General features: G+C 48.9%; 1 protein-coding gene across 3 annotated transcripts; it reads left to right on the top strand.

Annotated features, from left to right (window-relative positions):
• Nucleotides 1-1443: 1443 nt before the first annotated feature.
• On the top strand, nt 1444-10193 carry LOC122389783 (serine/threonine-protein kinase 33-like). Of its 3 annotated transcripts, none has more exons than XM_043382176.1 (9): nt 1451-1500; nt 1924-2244; nt 4212-4313; nt 6681-6819; nt 6978-7166; nt 7721-7875; nt 8198-8317; nt 8557-8697; nt 9280-10193. In XM_043382176.1, the coding sequence occupies exons 2-9, from the start codon at nt 1999-2001 to the stop codon at nt 9793-9795; spliced, it is 1608 nt and encodes a 535-aa protein (XP_043238111.1). In that variant the 5' UTR covers nt 1451-1500; nt 1924-1998; the 3' UTR covers nt 9796-10193. The 3 variants fall into 3 exon arrangements, with proteins under 3 accessions (XP_043238110.1, XP_043238111.1, XP_043238113.1); XM_043382178.1 differs by having other exon boundaries at nt 1451-1794; XM_043382175.1 differs by having other exon boundaries at nt 1444-2244.
• Nucleotides 10194-10792: the final 599 nt, after the last annotated feature.

The following is a 10792-nucleotide window of genomic DNA, read 5'->3' as shown; positions in this document are numbered from 1 at the left end:
TCCGGTCTCAGTGATTACCGGTGGCGTAATGCAGATTAAAATGTCGTTGAAGACGTCCTCCGGCATCGATGGTATTTTAAAACATCGATTTCTTATGACCCATCTACCGTATTTGCGTTATAAATGTCGATGAAACGGAAATATCGCAACGGCATAAGCTTGAAGGAACGTTTAATCATACGTTAATGCGCCTTACGGTGCGGAACCGCTGGGCAGGCGCTGAACACAGTGCCGGAAGTTTCAGAGGTACTATTGTGGCGACTGCTGTAGGTACATAATTTGATAATTAGAAAGCTGAAACGGTTGGTCCACACTCGGTATTTAAATTGGCTGGCGTGTGCACTGTGCAGCAGCTCGCTCTCAGCAGCAGCAGCAGAGACCGGAGCGGCAGGATATCCCTGTCCGACCAGTCCGCTGCCGTCAGGTCACAGAGGACCAGTCGGACGGCTGCCGTCAGATCACAGGGGATCAGCCGGACGGACCACCGGGCGTGACACCCACCGGGCAGGGGTCACGGACCGTGTCGGGGTCAGTGTCACCTCACCCCGGACCGGATGGATCAGCACTGACCGACATTGTCACACTCTGCTGCGCTGTACGGACGGCTCGCTTCCAGCTGCACGAACTAACTGTAACGCGGCTTTGTTGTTTGTCCAGCTTTACGCTGCGATACGTTTTGGCGGCATTGAATCTGCTAATCTCTACTAGTTATGTGAAGGGAAGTCATCTCTTAACATAATCGTAAAACTCTGGTCTTATGCACTACCATTCGAGCATTTAATTTTTCAGTGTTATTTTGAGCGTTTTATTGATCTTCTGTCATTATCGTCAACCGTCTAAATACCGTCGCAACAACCGTCTAAATACACATTAGTGTAGGCATCTAAAGGATTGCCAACATTTAGCGTTTCTTAAAATAGCCGCGCATTTAGTATGCACACCTCATTCCATCAGCCCGTTAATGCTCTTCACACAACCCCTTTGTTCCCCGGCCTGCACCGACCCGGAGACGGCACCCTCCACCGTCCGACCCCGCGGCGCCGTCTGTCCGACCAGACCGCCGGGGTGGCAGACGCTGCCCCTCTCCGAGCCTATCGTGCAGACTCTGCACTTAACTGTCTGTCTGTCTGTCTGTCCTGGAGGGCGTCCCTCCCATCCAGAGCCGGCGGCGCGAGCGGCTGGGAAAGGGGGCGCCAACGGACGCACTCACCGTAATGAACCAGTTAGGGTCATGGCTGTGTGGGAGCGCGGGTATAGTCGGTTGGGCTCCCTCCAGGCTCCCACAGTAGTCACGATTCTCACCGGCATTAGACTCGATTGGTCCAATTTAAAATGTGAGCTGTGTTGTTATCAATTTCCGAGCGTATGTAGACGTTTCTTCGTGGAAGTTTGAATCATAATAATGTCACGAACCAACAAGAGATTTGAGGATCTTGTCAGCTCGTCGCGTTCGCATCGTTTTGGAGAACTCAAGATAACTGCGATTGCTTACAACGATAGGTATATTGCAACAAGTATTTTCATACTGAGGCCGTATCAAACATCATTTATCTTGTAGTCTAATGTTATTCGCGTCTCGGCTGCTTTAGAACGTTTAACTCGTTTGGTTATCAAGCCTCTCCTATCCTTATTTACCTGCATTTTCACATTTTTCAAAGTCACCATTTTCATTATCGGCGCAACGCAAGCATCGCAAACGTAAATGTCTTTTGCATTTTGCAATGCTTTCAAAACTCACCATGCGCCAGGCATTTGCTGTCAAAGGCTAGACCAAGGGCTAGACACAGGAATCAGGTAACGTAAACTCATCTCTCTTCACACGGCTGTGCATTGTGCAATTTAAACGGTCATTTTATGTTTACCACCGATCGTATGTCCAAAAGTAGGTACTCCAGTATATCTTTCCGAAACGGTCGTTTCTAGTTATCCACTCCCAGTGACGAGTGTCGGTGAGCCAGCTCCGTGTCTCGCTGGTCCCCGTCGCCTGCCACTCCGCCAATGTGGAGGACCTCCGGCGCCGTCTCGCCCCGCTGCTCGGAGGGTCGGGGCTCGCCGGCACCGTGGCGGAGGCGCGGCCTACGGCTGCAGGCGGCGCCGCACTGTCGCCTGCCGACGGCTGCCGCCTTCCTGCACAAGTACGAGCTCGGTACGCAGCTGGGCCGCGGCAACTTCGGCACCGTGTGGGAGGCGCGGGAGCGAGCCACCGGCCGCACCTGGGCGGCTAAGGTGGTGGCCAAAAGCAGCGTGAGTACCGTGCCAGGCCCTTATTGACCCTCGTTGATGCGGATTGCCTGGACGGGGCGTTGCCTGTGACGGGACAGAGCCTGGGATCGGTTATCTGCGTCGGTCCTAAATTTACCTTTTAAAGAAAACAATACCTATAAAAACAGCCCCAGGCTACTTTCAATAAAGCAGAGTAGGTATCGGCAGCTCAGCAAATGTATTGTTAACCCTCGCCGGACCTATTGGTTTTCTACATACGCGCCGGCCGAGGGGGGGGGGGGCGGGTACGACCCCCCTCGCCGTTTCGCCCCTGGTGGAGCTAGCGCGTCGCGGAAAAAACGAGCGTGTGCGCCGTTACGAGACGCAGAGATTGGTACCCGATTTTAAGGTCCTAGGTCAACCGGTGACCTCTGAGGTCAGGTCAAGTGCCCCAGGGTACGGTTCAGTTTTTGGTGAATAACTTCGCAAAAAACGGCCGCAGAGCCGCGATTTTGGCAGCATCGTGTTCGCCTCGCTCAGGCGCGTCGAATGATATACTTTTTGTTCGGGTCAGGTCAACTTAGGATGTTGACCTCAGGTCAAGGTCAGGTCAGCACCCCCAGTTCACGAAGTTGGTCGAAAGAGGTCATGTCGCATATCATTCGATTCGGCAGGTCTTCCTGAGTCCATTGGTGGCTTTCTCGACTCGCTAGCTCAATTTGGTCGGGAGTTATTGACGAAAAACTAATATGACCTTGATGACGTCATAAATGACGTCACGGAAGGTCAACATTGCAAAAGTGACGCATCTAACCTTGCAAGGAGTGCATCAAATCACGATTCTGTGCGCTTGAGATAGTTGGAGATCGTTCCCGGCGCCAGAATAGCAGTTTTCATTTTTCCCCATTGACTTATAATGGTGAGGTCACGAAAATGACCTGACCTCATATGACCTTTAGGAAAAATCCGAGATATACAAGTTGTGAGACTCATAATGGATACTAGATCCTGCAAGTTTCATTTCCCTGTGACATCTCCTCTGGCAGTGAGGGCGTTGCGAAGTTGCGACATCTGAAGACCGTGCAGAGGTTCACTTATGACGCCATAGGTCAGTGACCTGACCTGACCCAAAAATGCGGTTGGTGTCAAAAGATGCGGCTTGGATCAAAGGTCAGGTATGCCAAGTTTCAGCTCTCTATCGCCAGCGTGTTCGGAGCTATCGCGAAAAAACCATATGGGGGGGCGGCACCCGCCCCCCCCCTCGGCCGGCGAGGGTTAAAGCTTGGAATCTATGCTTGGATTAGAGCACATCTAAAATGTTTATTGTTATCAGTTAGGCCGTTCTAATCGTCATGGCTCGCAGATTCGCTAATTCTGCTCGTAACGGGCAAAGAGCAGATGCTGTGCCGCAATGCACGGCTGTAATGCGGCACAGTAGCTTGATGCTGTTCCGCAATTCACGGATGTAATGCGTTACAGCTGCCTCACCTACACAATACACATTATTCGCTCAATGCAGCCGAAACCGAGTTACCGATTGAATTATAAGTGGAAAACAATGGGAACGTTTTTGGTTATATTACTTTAAGTTGGCTACACATGTGTTTCGATATAAATCTTTTTCAAGCCATAAAGACAAAATAAAATGTAAATAATTCGCCTAAACATCAAAGTTGATGTTTAGGCGAATTATTTACATTTTATTTTGTCTTTATGGCTTGAAAAAGATTTATATCGAAACACATGTGTAGCCAACTTAAAGTAATATAACCAAAAACGTTCCCATTGTTTTCCACTTATAATTCAATTTGTCTATCTATATCGAGTTACCGATCTTGTTCAGACTTCAGACTATCACAATCCATTACGATAATCTACTATACTATTTGTTTAATACCTATTTGTTAAATAGCTTGGCTCCGTAGATCTTGTTTGCAGCTGCACTAAGACGACCGGAGATAAGTAGGTTTCTTTTTTTGTGCTCCACTGAATCAATATTTTCTTTCCAGAACAAGCTGAAGATGCTCCTGCTTTCTCGAGAGATTCAAGTGTTGAAAATGGTCGAGCATCCAAACATTGTTTACCTCAGGGAAATATTCGAGACTCCAGAGGTAATAATGCGTTTTAGATATTTGGTTAAAGGTAGTGTGCCAGCTTTCTTGGACCGTATGGAGTTAATGGCCCAGATAAGGAGAACCGGATTTTTAGAACTTATCCATACCTTCAAAACTCATGGAAACGTCTTAAATTCTTCAAATTTTGAGTACCCCAGTGCGAAATTCGCCCCGACGGGTTGTCGGTCGTACCCCAACCACATTTCACACCACTATGAACAATAAATGCACACACTGAAATCGCTATTACCGATATGCTCATCCAATCAAGTTTCGATAAACCCGTTCATCATCAGCTCCTGCGGTTTCGAACACGCCTGTTAGGTGGTGCGGTAGACCACGCCCAAAGCCAGGGCCCCGGTAACGTGAGGTAGCCGAGTCAGGGCAGCGTGTACTGACCCAAGCCGGAGCCGCGCGTCCTCCCGGTGTCATGTGATAGCCCGGGGCTGCCCGCGGGGATGCGGTAGACCGCGCCCAAAGCTGCGGCCCCGGCTTGGGTCAGCGCACGCTGCCCCGACTCGGCTACCTCACGTTACCGGGGCCCTGGCTTTGGGCGCGGCTTCTGCTCATACTTTGTGGTGCGGTGGTGGTGCGTTAGGCTGCGCGCTCTGACTTCGGCCAAGAAAAATGCGTCAGCTGATCATTGTCATTTCTGCCACTTGCGTGTGGTGAAATGGGGTCATAACTTATAAGACGGCTTTTTCATATCAATTATTTTACATAAAATCATATTTCAAACCATAAATAATGTGCGACAGCCAAATAAAAGAAACAATACCAATACGGGCTTACAGTTTAAGGCTCGACATTGTGTTGTCTACGATTAGACAGCTGATAACTCATTCCCGTACAGGGTGGGGCAGCATAATCGGGAATGCTTTTTGGGCTCTGGTCATGAGTAGGCATGGCATTATTTTGATAAATTATATCATGGCAATGAAACGCCCAAAAGTTGTGCATCATCTGACATGACTACATCCATGAGCATGCAACTTCCTGGAAAAGAGCAGCAAAATAGTTCGACGGTGCTCCAAGTGCTTTGCGCGCGCCCATAGACACTAATGTTAAACGAGTAAAACAAGAACATTTTGTTTAAAACAATGCCATTCCACGTAAAGGTTGCTGGACAGGTCAACGTGTTATCACGGACGATAAGGATTGTGTGGGGATACTTAGGACAAAAAGTTAACGTAATCGTCGTAAAATAACTCTTAGCAGAGGACATACAAGATGACTCACTTGAATATAAGGAAGAAGCTCTTGAGCATATTAAAAAGAAACAATGTTCAAAACTTCAGCGACCAAAAATCTTATCACCGACTGGAATACGATAAAAAAGAATGGCATGCCATATAGGGGATTGTATCGAGAATATTGCAGCGGTCATGCAAAGTAAACATCCTGTTGAGGTGATGGACCTATGGGTGGTCTTCAAGGGAGGTGCACGTGGTGCACCCTACTTCATCGAGCCCGGATAAAACGAGCACCTCTGGTAAATACATCCACACTCTGGCAGACTCACGTGGAGTCGTCGGAAGAGAGGATCACTGACGGTCCAGATCACGTCTTACGAGGACTCTGTCCGTGCTGGTACTGCAGTGAGGACGACATGTTATTGTGTAGGGCACCTCCACCTGAGATGAACCAAAAACTTCTGGTCCTTCAACTCCGCCGATTTAAATCCGACCAAATTCTTTATATGGAGCGTTTTTTGGTAGAAGTTTAATGAACAACTTATCATCAGTAAAAACGGTCTTCAGTGCAAGGTACGAAGCTGATGGGCGATCATGGACAAGCAGGAGGCTGCACGTGCATGCGCGTGCTTTTGGACCCGCCTTGAGAAGGTCATCGACGCGAAGGGCGGTCAAATAGGATGAGGGATAGGTAAAAGGTGACCGATTGATGGGATGTTGTTAAAATAGTGCTTGGAGCTATATTTTTAAATTCATGACCAAATAATCCCGTTTGATATTTATTCCCGATTATGCTGCCCCACCCTGTACGTCGTATGGTCGTAACACTAAAATGACCTTTGCTTATTGTCACAAGTGCGCCGCATTCGCGATTGTTGCCCGACGCCTGTTTGCAGGTGAGCCCACTACAGTTGTTATACATATCTAAAAACCGATAAACTTTTAGGCGAAAAAGGCACTATTCCAGGCCCATTTTTGATTTTTTTTGCGATATTAGGTAAAAACAGAAGCTTCTTATCCTAGGAAAAATAAAATGGGAAATCTTTCAAAGGTGGCACACTACCTTTAAACGCTGATTGTCTTGTCGTTCGCATGCCTCATTGATCTATCATACGGTTGAAGGGACAGGCAAGTCACAATTACCGTGCTTTTTTCATATATCCGCCCTCAGAACGTATACCTGATTCTGGAGCTGTGTGAACACGGAGAGCTGGCCACTTTCTGCCGACATAAAGGAAAAATCAGCGAGACGGATGCCCGAACCATCATCACGGGAATCACCAGTGCCATTCAGTATCTTCACAAACACGGTCAGAACTCAGACGATAGGATGATATATGATGATTAAACAAATACCTACGACAGAAGAGGTATAATATGCAACATCTTGTTACATATAAAGGAAATCGTGTATTATAGCTACCTACAGCAGCTTTGCGGTCTGATCAATACCACTTCCTGTCTTCAGGAATCGTTCATCGGGATCTGAAGTTGGAGAACGTGCTTCTGGCGTCTCCGGGGCCCGACTCTACCCACCCCAGTTCCTCTCCGAGCCAGCCGTGTGCCAAACTCTCCGACTTTGGTCTGGCAGAGGTTAAGGACAAACGGGACCACGACCACATGATGGAGCTCTTCTGCGGCACCCCCTACTGCATGGGTAACGTCATAAAACGTCTAAATTCTATTTACCAAAACGGTTTTTAAAGTGCTTGCATTAAAGTAAGAAAAAGGTCGATGAAAATAAATGCAACGCTGCTATATAAGCATATACGTTTAACGTAGGTATAGTTAAAATCTTAGTAGTCGGAAGCAGTTATATTGCAAATGGGTTTGCAAATGTTTTCACAGTGGCGGATCCAGGGGGGGGGGCAAAATGGGCATTTGCCCCCCCCCCCAAACGGCGTAATTTTAACATTACGCCTATGGACGAGGCATGGAAAGAATCGACAAATTGTTATGGTTTGCCCCCCCCCCCCCCAAAGAAAAAACTCTGAGCTGGATCCGCCTCTGTGTTTTCAAATTGATATTCATGCCTTATTCATCTTTATATTTACGGCCTGAATTGTCATTGATCTCGCTCCCAGAATGCCGCCATCCCGACTTTTCCCCGACCTCCGCCGTCCACAGCTCCGGAGATCCCCATCGGTCCGCAGTTCGGCCACTGCTGGCTCTGAATTAATTGACGTTTTCCCCGACCTCCGCCTTCTGCAGCTCCTGAGATTCTCAGTGAGCGCGCCTACAGCCAGCAGTGCGACGTGTGGTCGATGGGCGTCATCCTCTACACCCTGATCGCCGGCAGCAGCCCCTACATGGGCGGCAGCGAGAGGGACGTGCTCTACAGCATCCACCGGCACCCGCACCTGCAGGTGAGGGGTGCTCGGAGTCGGGACTGCAGGTTTATTGTGCTGGAGCCTGAAGGTAAAGACCTTGACCCTAAAGGGCACCTGCACCGCACAGGTAAGGGGTGCTTGTACGTATCATGCAGGCAGTGGCTCTGTCTCGGTGCATCCAATGCCGTATCAAGATAATGGGTGCTGGGTAGTCGTGTATGTGACCTTTATCATCTGTCGCAGGTCTGTGCGACTAACGAGTCCTGGCTGTATGTGGGTTCTGTTCGCCTTATCTGTGGGCGTTTTATGTGCTCGTTGTATATTTAGTGAACGCCTGTTCTCTCGCTGTTTTCTACAGGATGACCCGGCTCTGGCCACGGTGACGGATGGTGCCAGGGACCTGCTCTCCAGGATGCTGCACCTCGACCCGGCCTACCGCATCACGGCCGCAGAGGTGGTGGCGCACCCCTGGGTCACGGTCAGTTTGTATCACATACCCTAGGCTACATCCCGGCTCGCGGCCTTTTTTGGCGCACCTCTGGGATGAGCACTCTGAGGTGCCTTTTAAATGTCGCCGTTTAGTAGACGCTGTACGATTTTATTTTTTTCTGTGAATTGTGAATTGTTTTAGCAAACGCATAATCTTGTCTTTACTATTGTTTAGTTGTATACTTTTGATGTAGCGCATTAGTTTACGCATTGACGTACATTTTGCAGGATAAATGTATGCAGGCCAGTGCGTCTCAGGACATCCTTACTCTGATGAAGGAGTGGCGGATCGAGGCGACCGACCCTGACACCCCGACCTGTGAAGTACCGCCGTCCGAACAAACACAGCCCGACAGCCAACGACAGACGGTAATTGCGTCCCACAGACGTGTTCGTCGGGGAAAGCGATTGATATTTGTGAGAAAAACGTAGAAAACGTTTATTGTTAGCAATAGTAAAGTCGGTTTCCGAGCACGCGACGTAGATCATCCATTTAACGTTTGATTCATGTTTACTTAAAATTTACATTAAACCCTTCATGCTTTAGTTATGGAGAAAAGTAATGGTTCCTCTAATGGAATAAATAAAATTAATGAAGTCATTGCCCATGACATGACTTTGAGCAGGACGTGCGTGTTACAACATGTAACGTCTACACTTATCTCTGTGCTTGGTAAACAAGAACGAGAGAGATGCCCTATAGAGCACACGGCAGACGCCAGACGCTGAACTAATTAATCCAAACATTATTTAATGACGGACCATGCACCGTTAGCGTCCAATAAATGTTTTATCAACGTAACTGAACATAGCCATGACGTCTACGTGGTAGGTCATAGCAAGTGGACTGGTCATAAGCATATGCCTTTCAATTTTCAAAAGAATTGTATGTGCTGGCGTCTGGCGAGTTCCAAATGCACGTAGAAACATTGTTATTTGGTATTTCCACAGGCCGATTTGGAAAAGCAAACCGACGCACATAAAGTGTCTGGCAAGGACGGTGTGAGGACCGGCAGCAGCGGGACAGGTGAACAGAACAACAGTGGTTGCGGACGAAGTGGTAGCAGTCGAGGTGGACAGAGTGGGAGCAGCGGAGGTGGACATAGTGGAAGTGGTGGAGGCGGACAGAGCATATCTGGTGGCAAAGCTCTGAACAGCCGCGCTGGAGGCAGTGCCGGAGGCCCGAGAGCACGTCAGGTCAGCACATCGGACTCGGAGCCTGCCGTCCGTCCAGCGAGCGGCCCCGGTCGGCGTCCGGCCCTCCCAGCACGGCCCCACCAGTCGGCGCACCGTCTCTCCGGTCCCTGTCGGACCCGCGCCGGGCCCCGTCCGGCAGTGTCAGCGGTCGGAACGGGTGGACGGAGACCGACACCGGCCGCCTCTCCGGTCCCCTCTGGTGTGATTCGGCGCAGATCGGCCGCAGGAGTCCCACTTCGACCTGGCAGAGGAGCTTCAGGTCCACATTAGCTGAGCGCTGGCTGCAGCCCGGAAGGTCACAGAGGACCAGCAACCGGCCGACCGGCGCTGCGTAGGAACTAGAAACGGACAGCGGTGATGTGATTTCAGTCCAATTAGGCACATCCGATAAAGCTTCGACCTGTGTTTGAATGTTCTACCAGTCGGGTGTGAAAAGTATCCAAGCTCTCATCACATCATGAGACGATCTGAGGTAAACTATTAGGTCATCAACAGACCGTACGCTCTATGGCACGGCTGCTACATAATTCTAGTAATTCTAGGTAATGCAGTCTGTATTTTGAAATACATATAAGCCTAAAGCGTCGAAATGCTGCCATGGCTCTGTACCTTTGTCTGTTAAACAATAAACGTGAATTGATTTGTATTTGTTGAAGAATCAACAAAAAGGTATTTGTTTTGCTTGCCTGATTTTATGTGTAGATACCTAGCCAAAACTCACTTTCTCAAATCTCATGGCAGATGACAACTAACCAGGCACCAAGGCCAATTATAAGTGAAGAAGGTTTTATATCATCAGAGGGACATAGACGAAAGAAAAACAAAGGAACAAAAAGAGTAAGCTTCAGCGTACGGAATTTTCATGTAACGGAAGTTAGCAGGGATTCAGCAGGGGTTCAGCAGGGATTCAGCAGGGATCGACGGCCCCTACGATTTCGCTGAATTTTGGTGGAGAGGTGCAGAATGGTGTCCTCTATCGAAAATCCTAGTGCCAAAATGCGGGGAATCCATCAGGGGGGCCACAAATCCCAAAAAACAGTATGCCCTCAGGGCACAATCGACGAACTTTGAAAACCCTACTTCTAGCCGTCAAAACAGCTAAAAATGCACGTCATTCGAAAGAGGACAAAATTTTACGTACAACGGTACCAAATTTAGGGGGCTAGCGCCCCCCTGAACCGAACAAAACAGCTTCAAATATATGGGCCCGGGAGTATGCCTTCGGGGCATAAATAAACGTTTTCAACAATTTCAGGCCTATAACATC

This window comes from Amphibalanus amphitrite, unplaced genomic scaffold, assembly GCF_019059575.1.
Source record: "Amphibalanus amphitrite isolate SeventyFive unplaced genomic scaffold, NRLGWU_Aamphi_draft 000371F_arrow, whole genome shotgun sequence".
Classification (NCBI taxonomy): domain Eukaryota; kingdom Metazoa; phylum Arthropoda; class Thecostraca; order Balanomorpha; family Balanidae; genus Amphibalanus; species Amphibalanus amphitrite.
The sequence above is the reverse complement of the archived record's forward strand: the minus strand, read 5'-3'. Positions and strand labels throughout refer to the sequence as shown.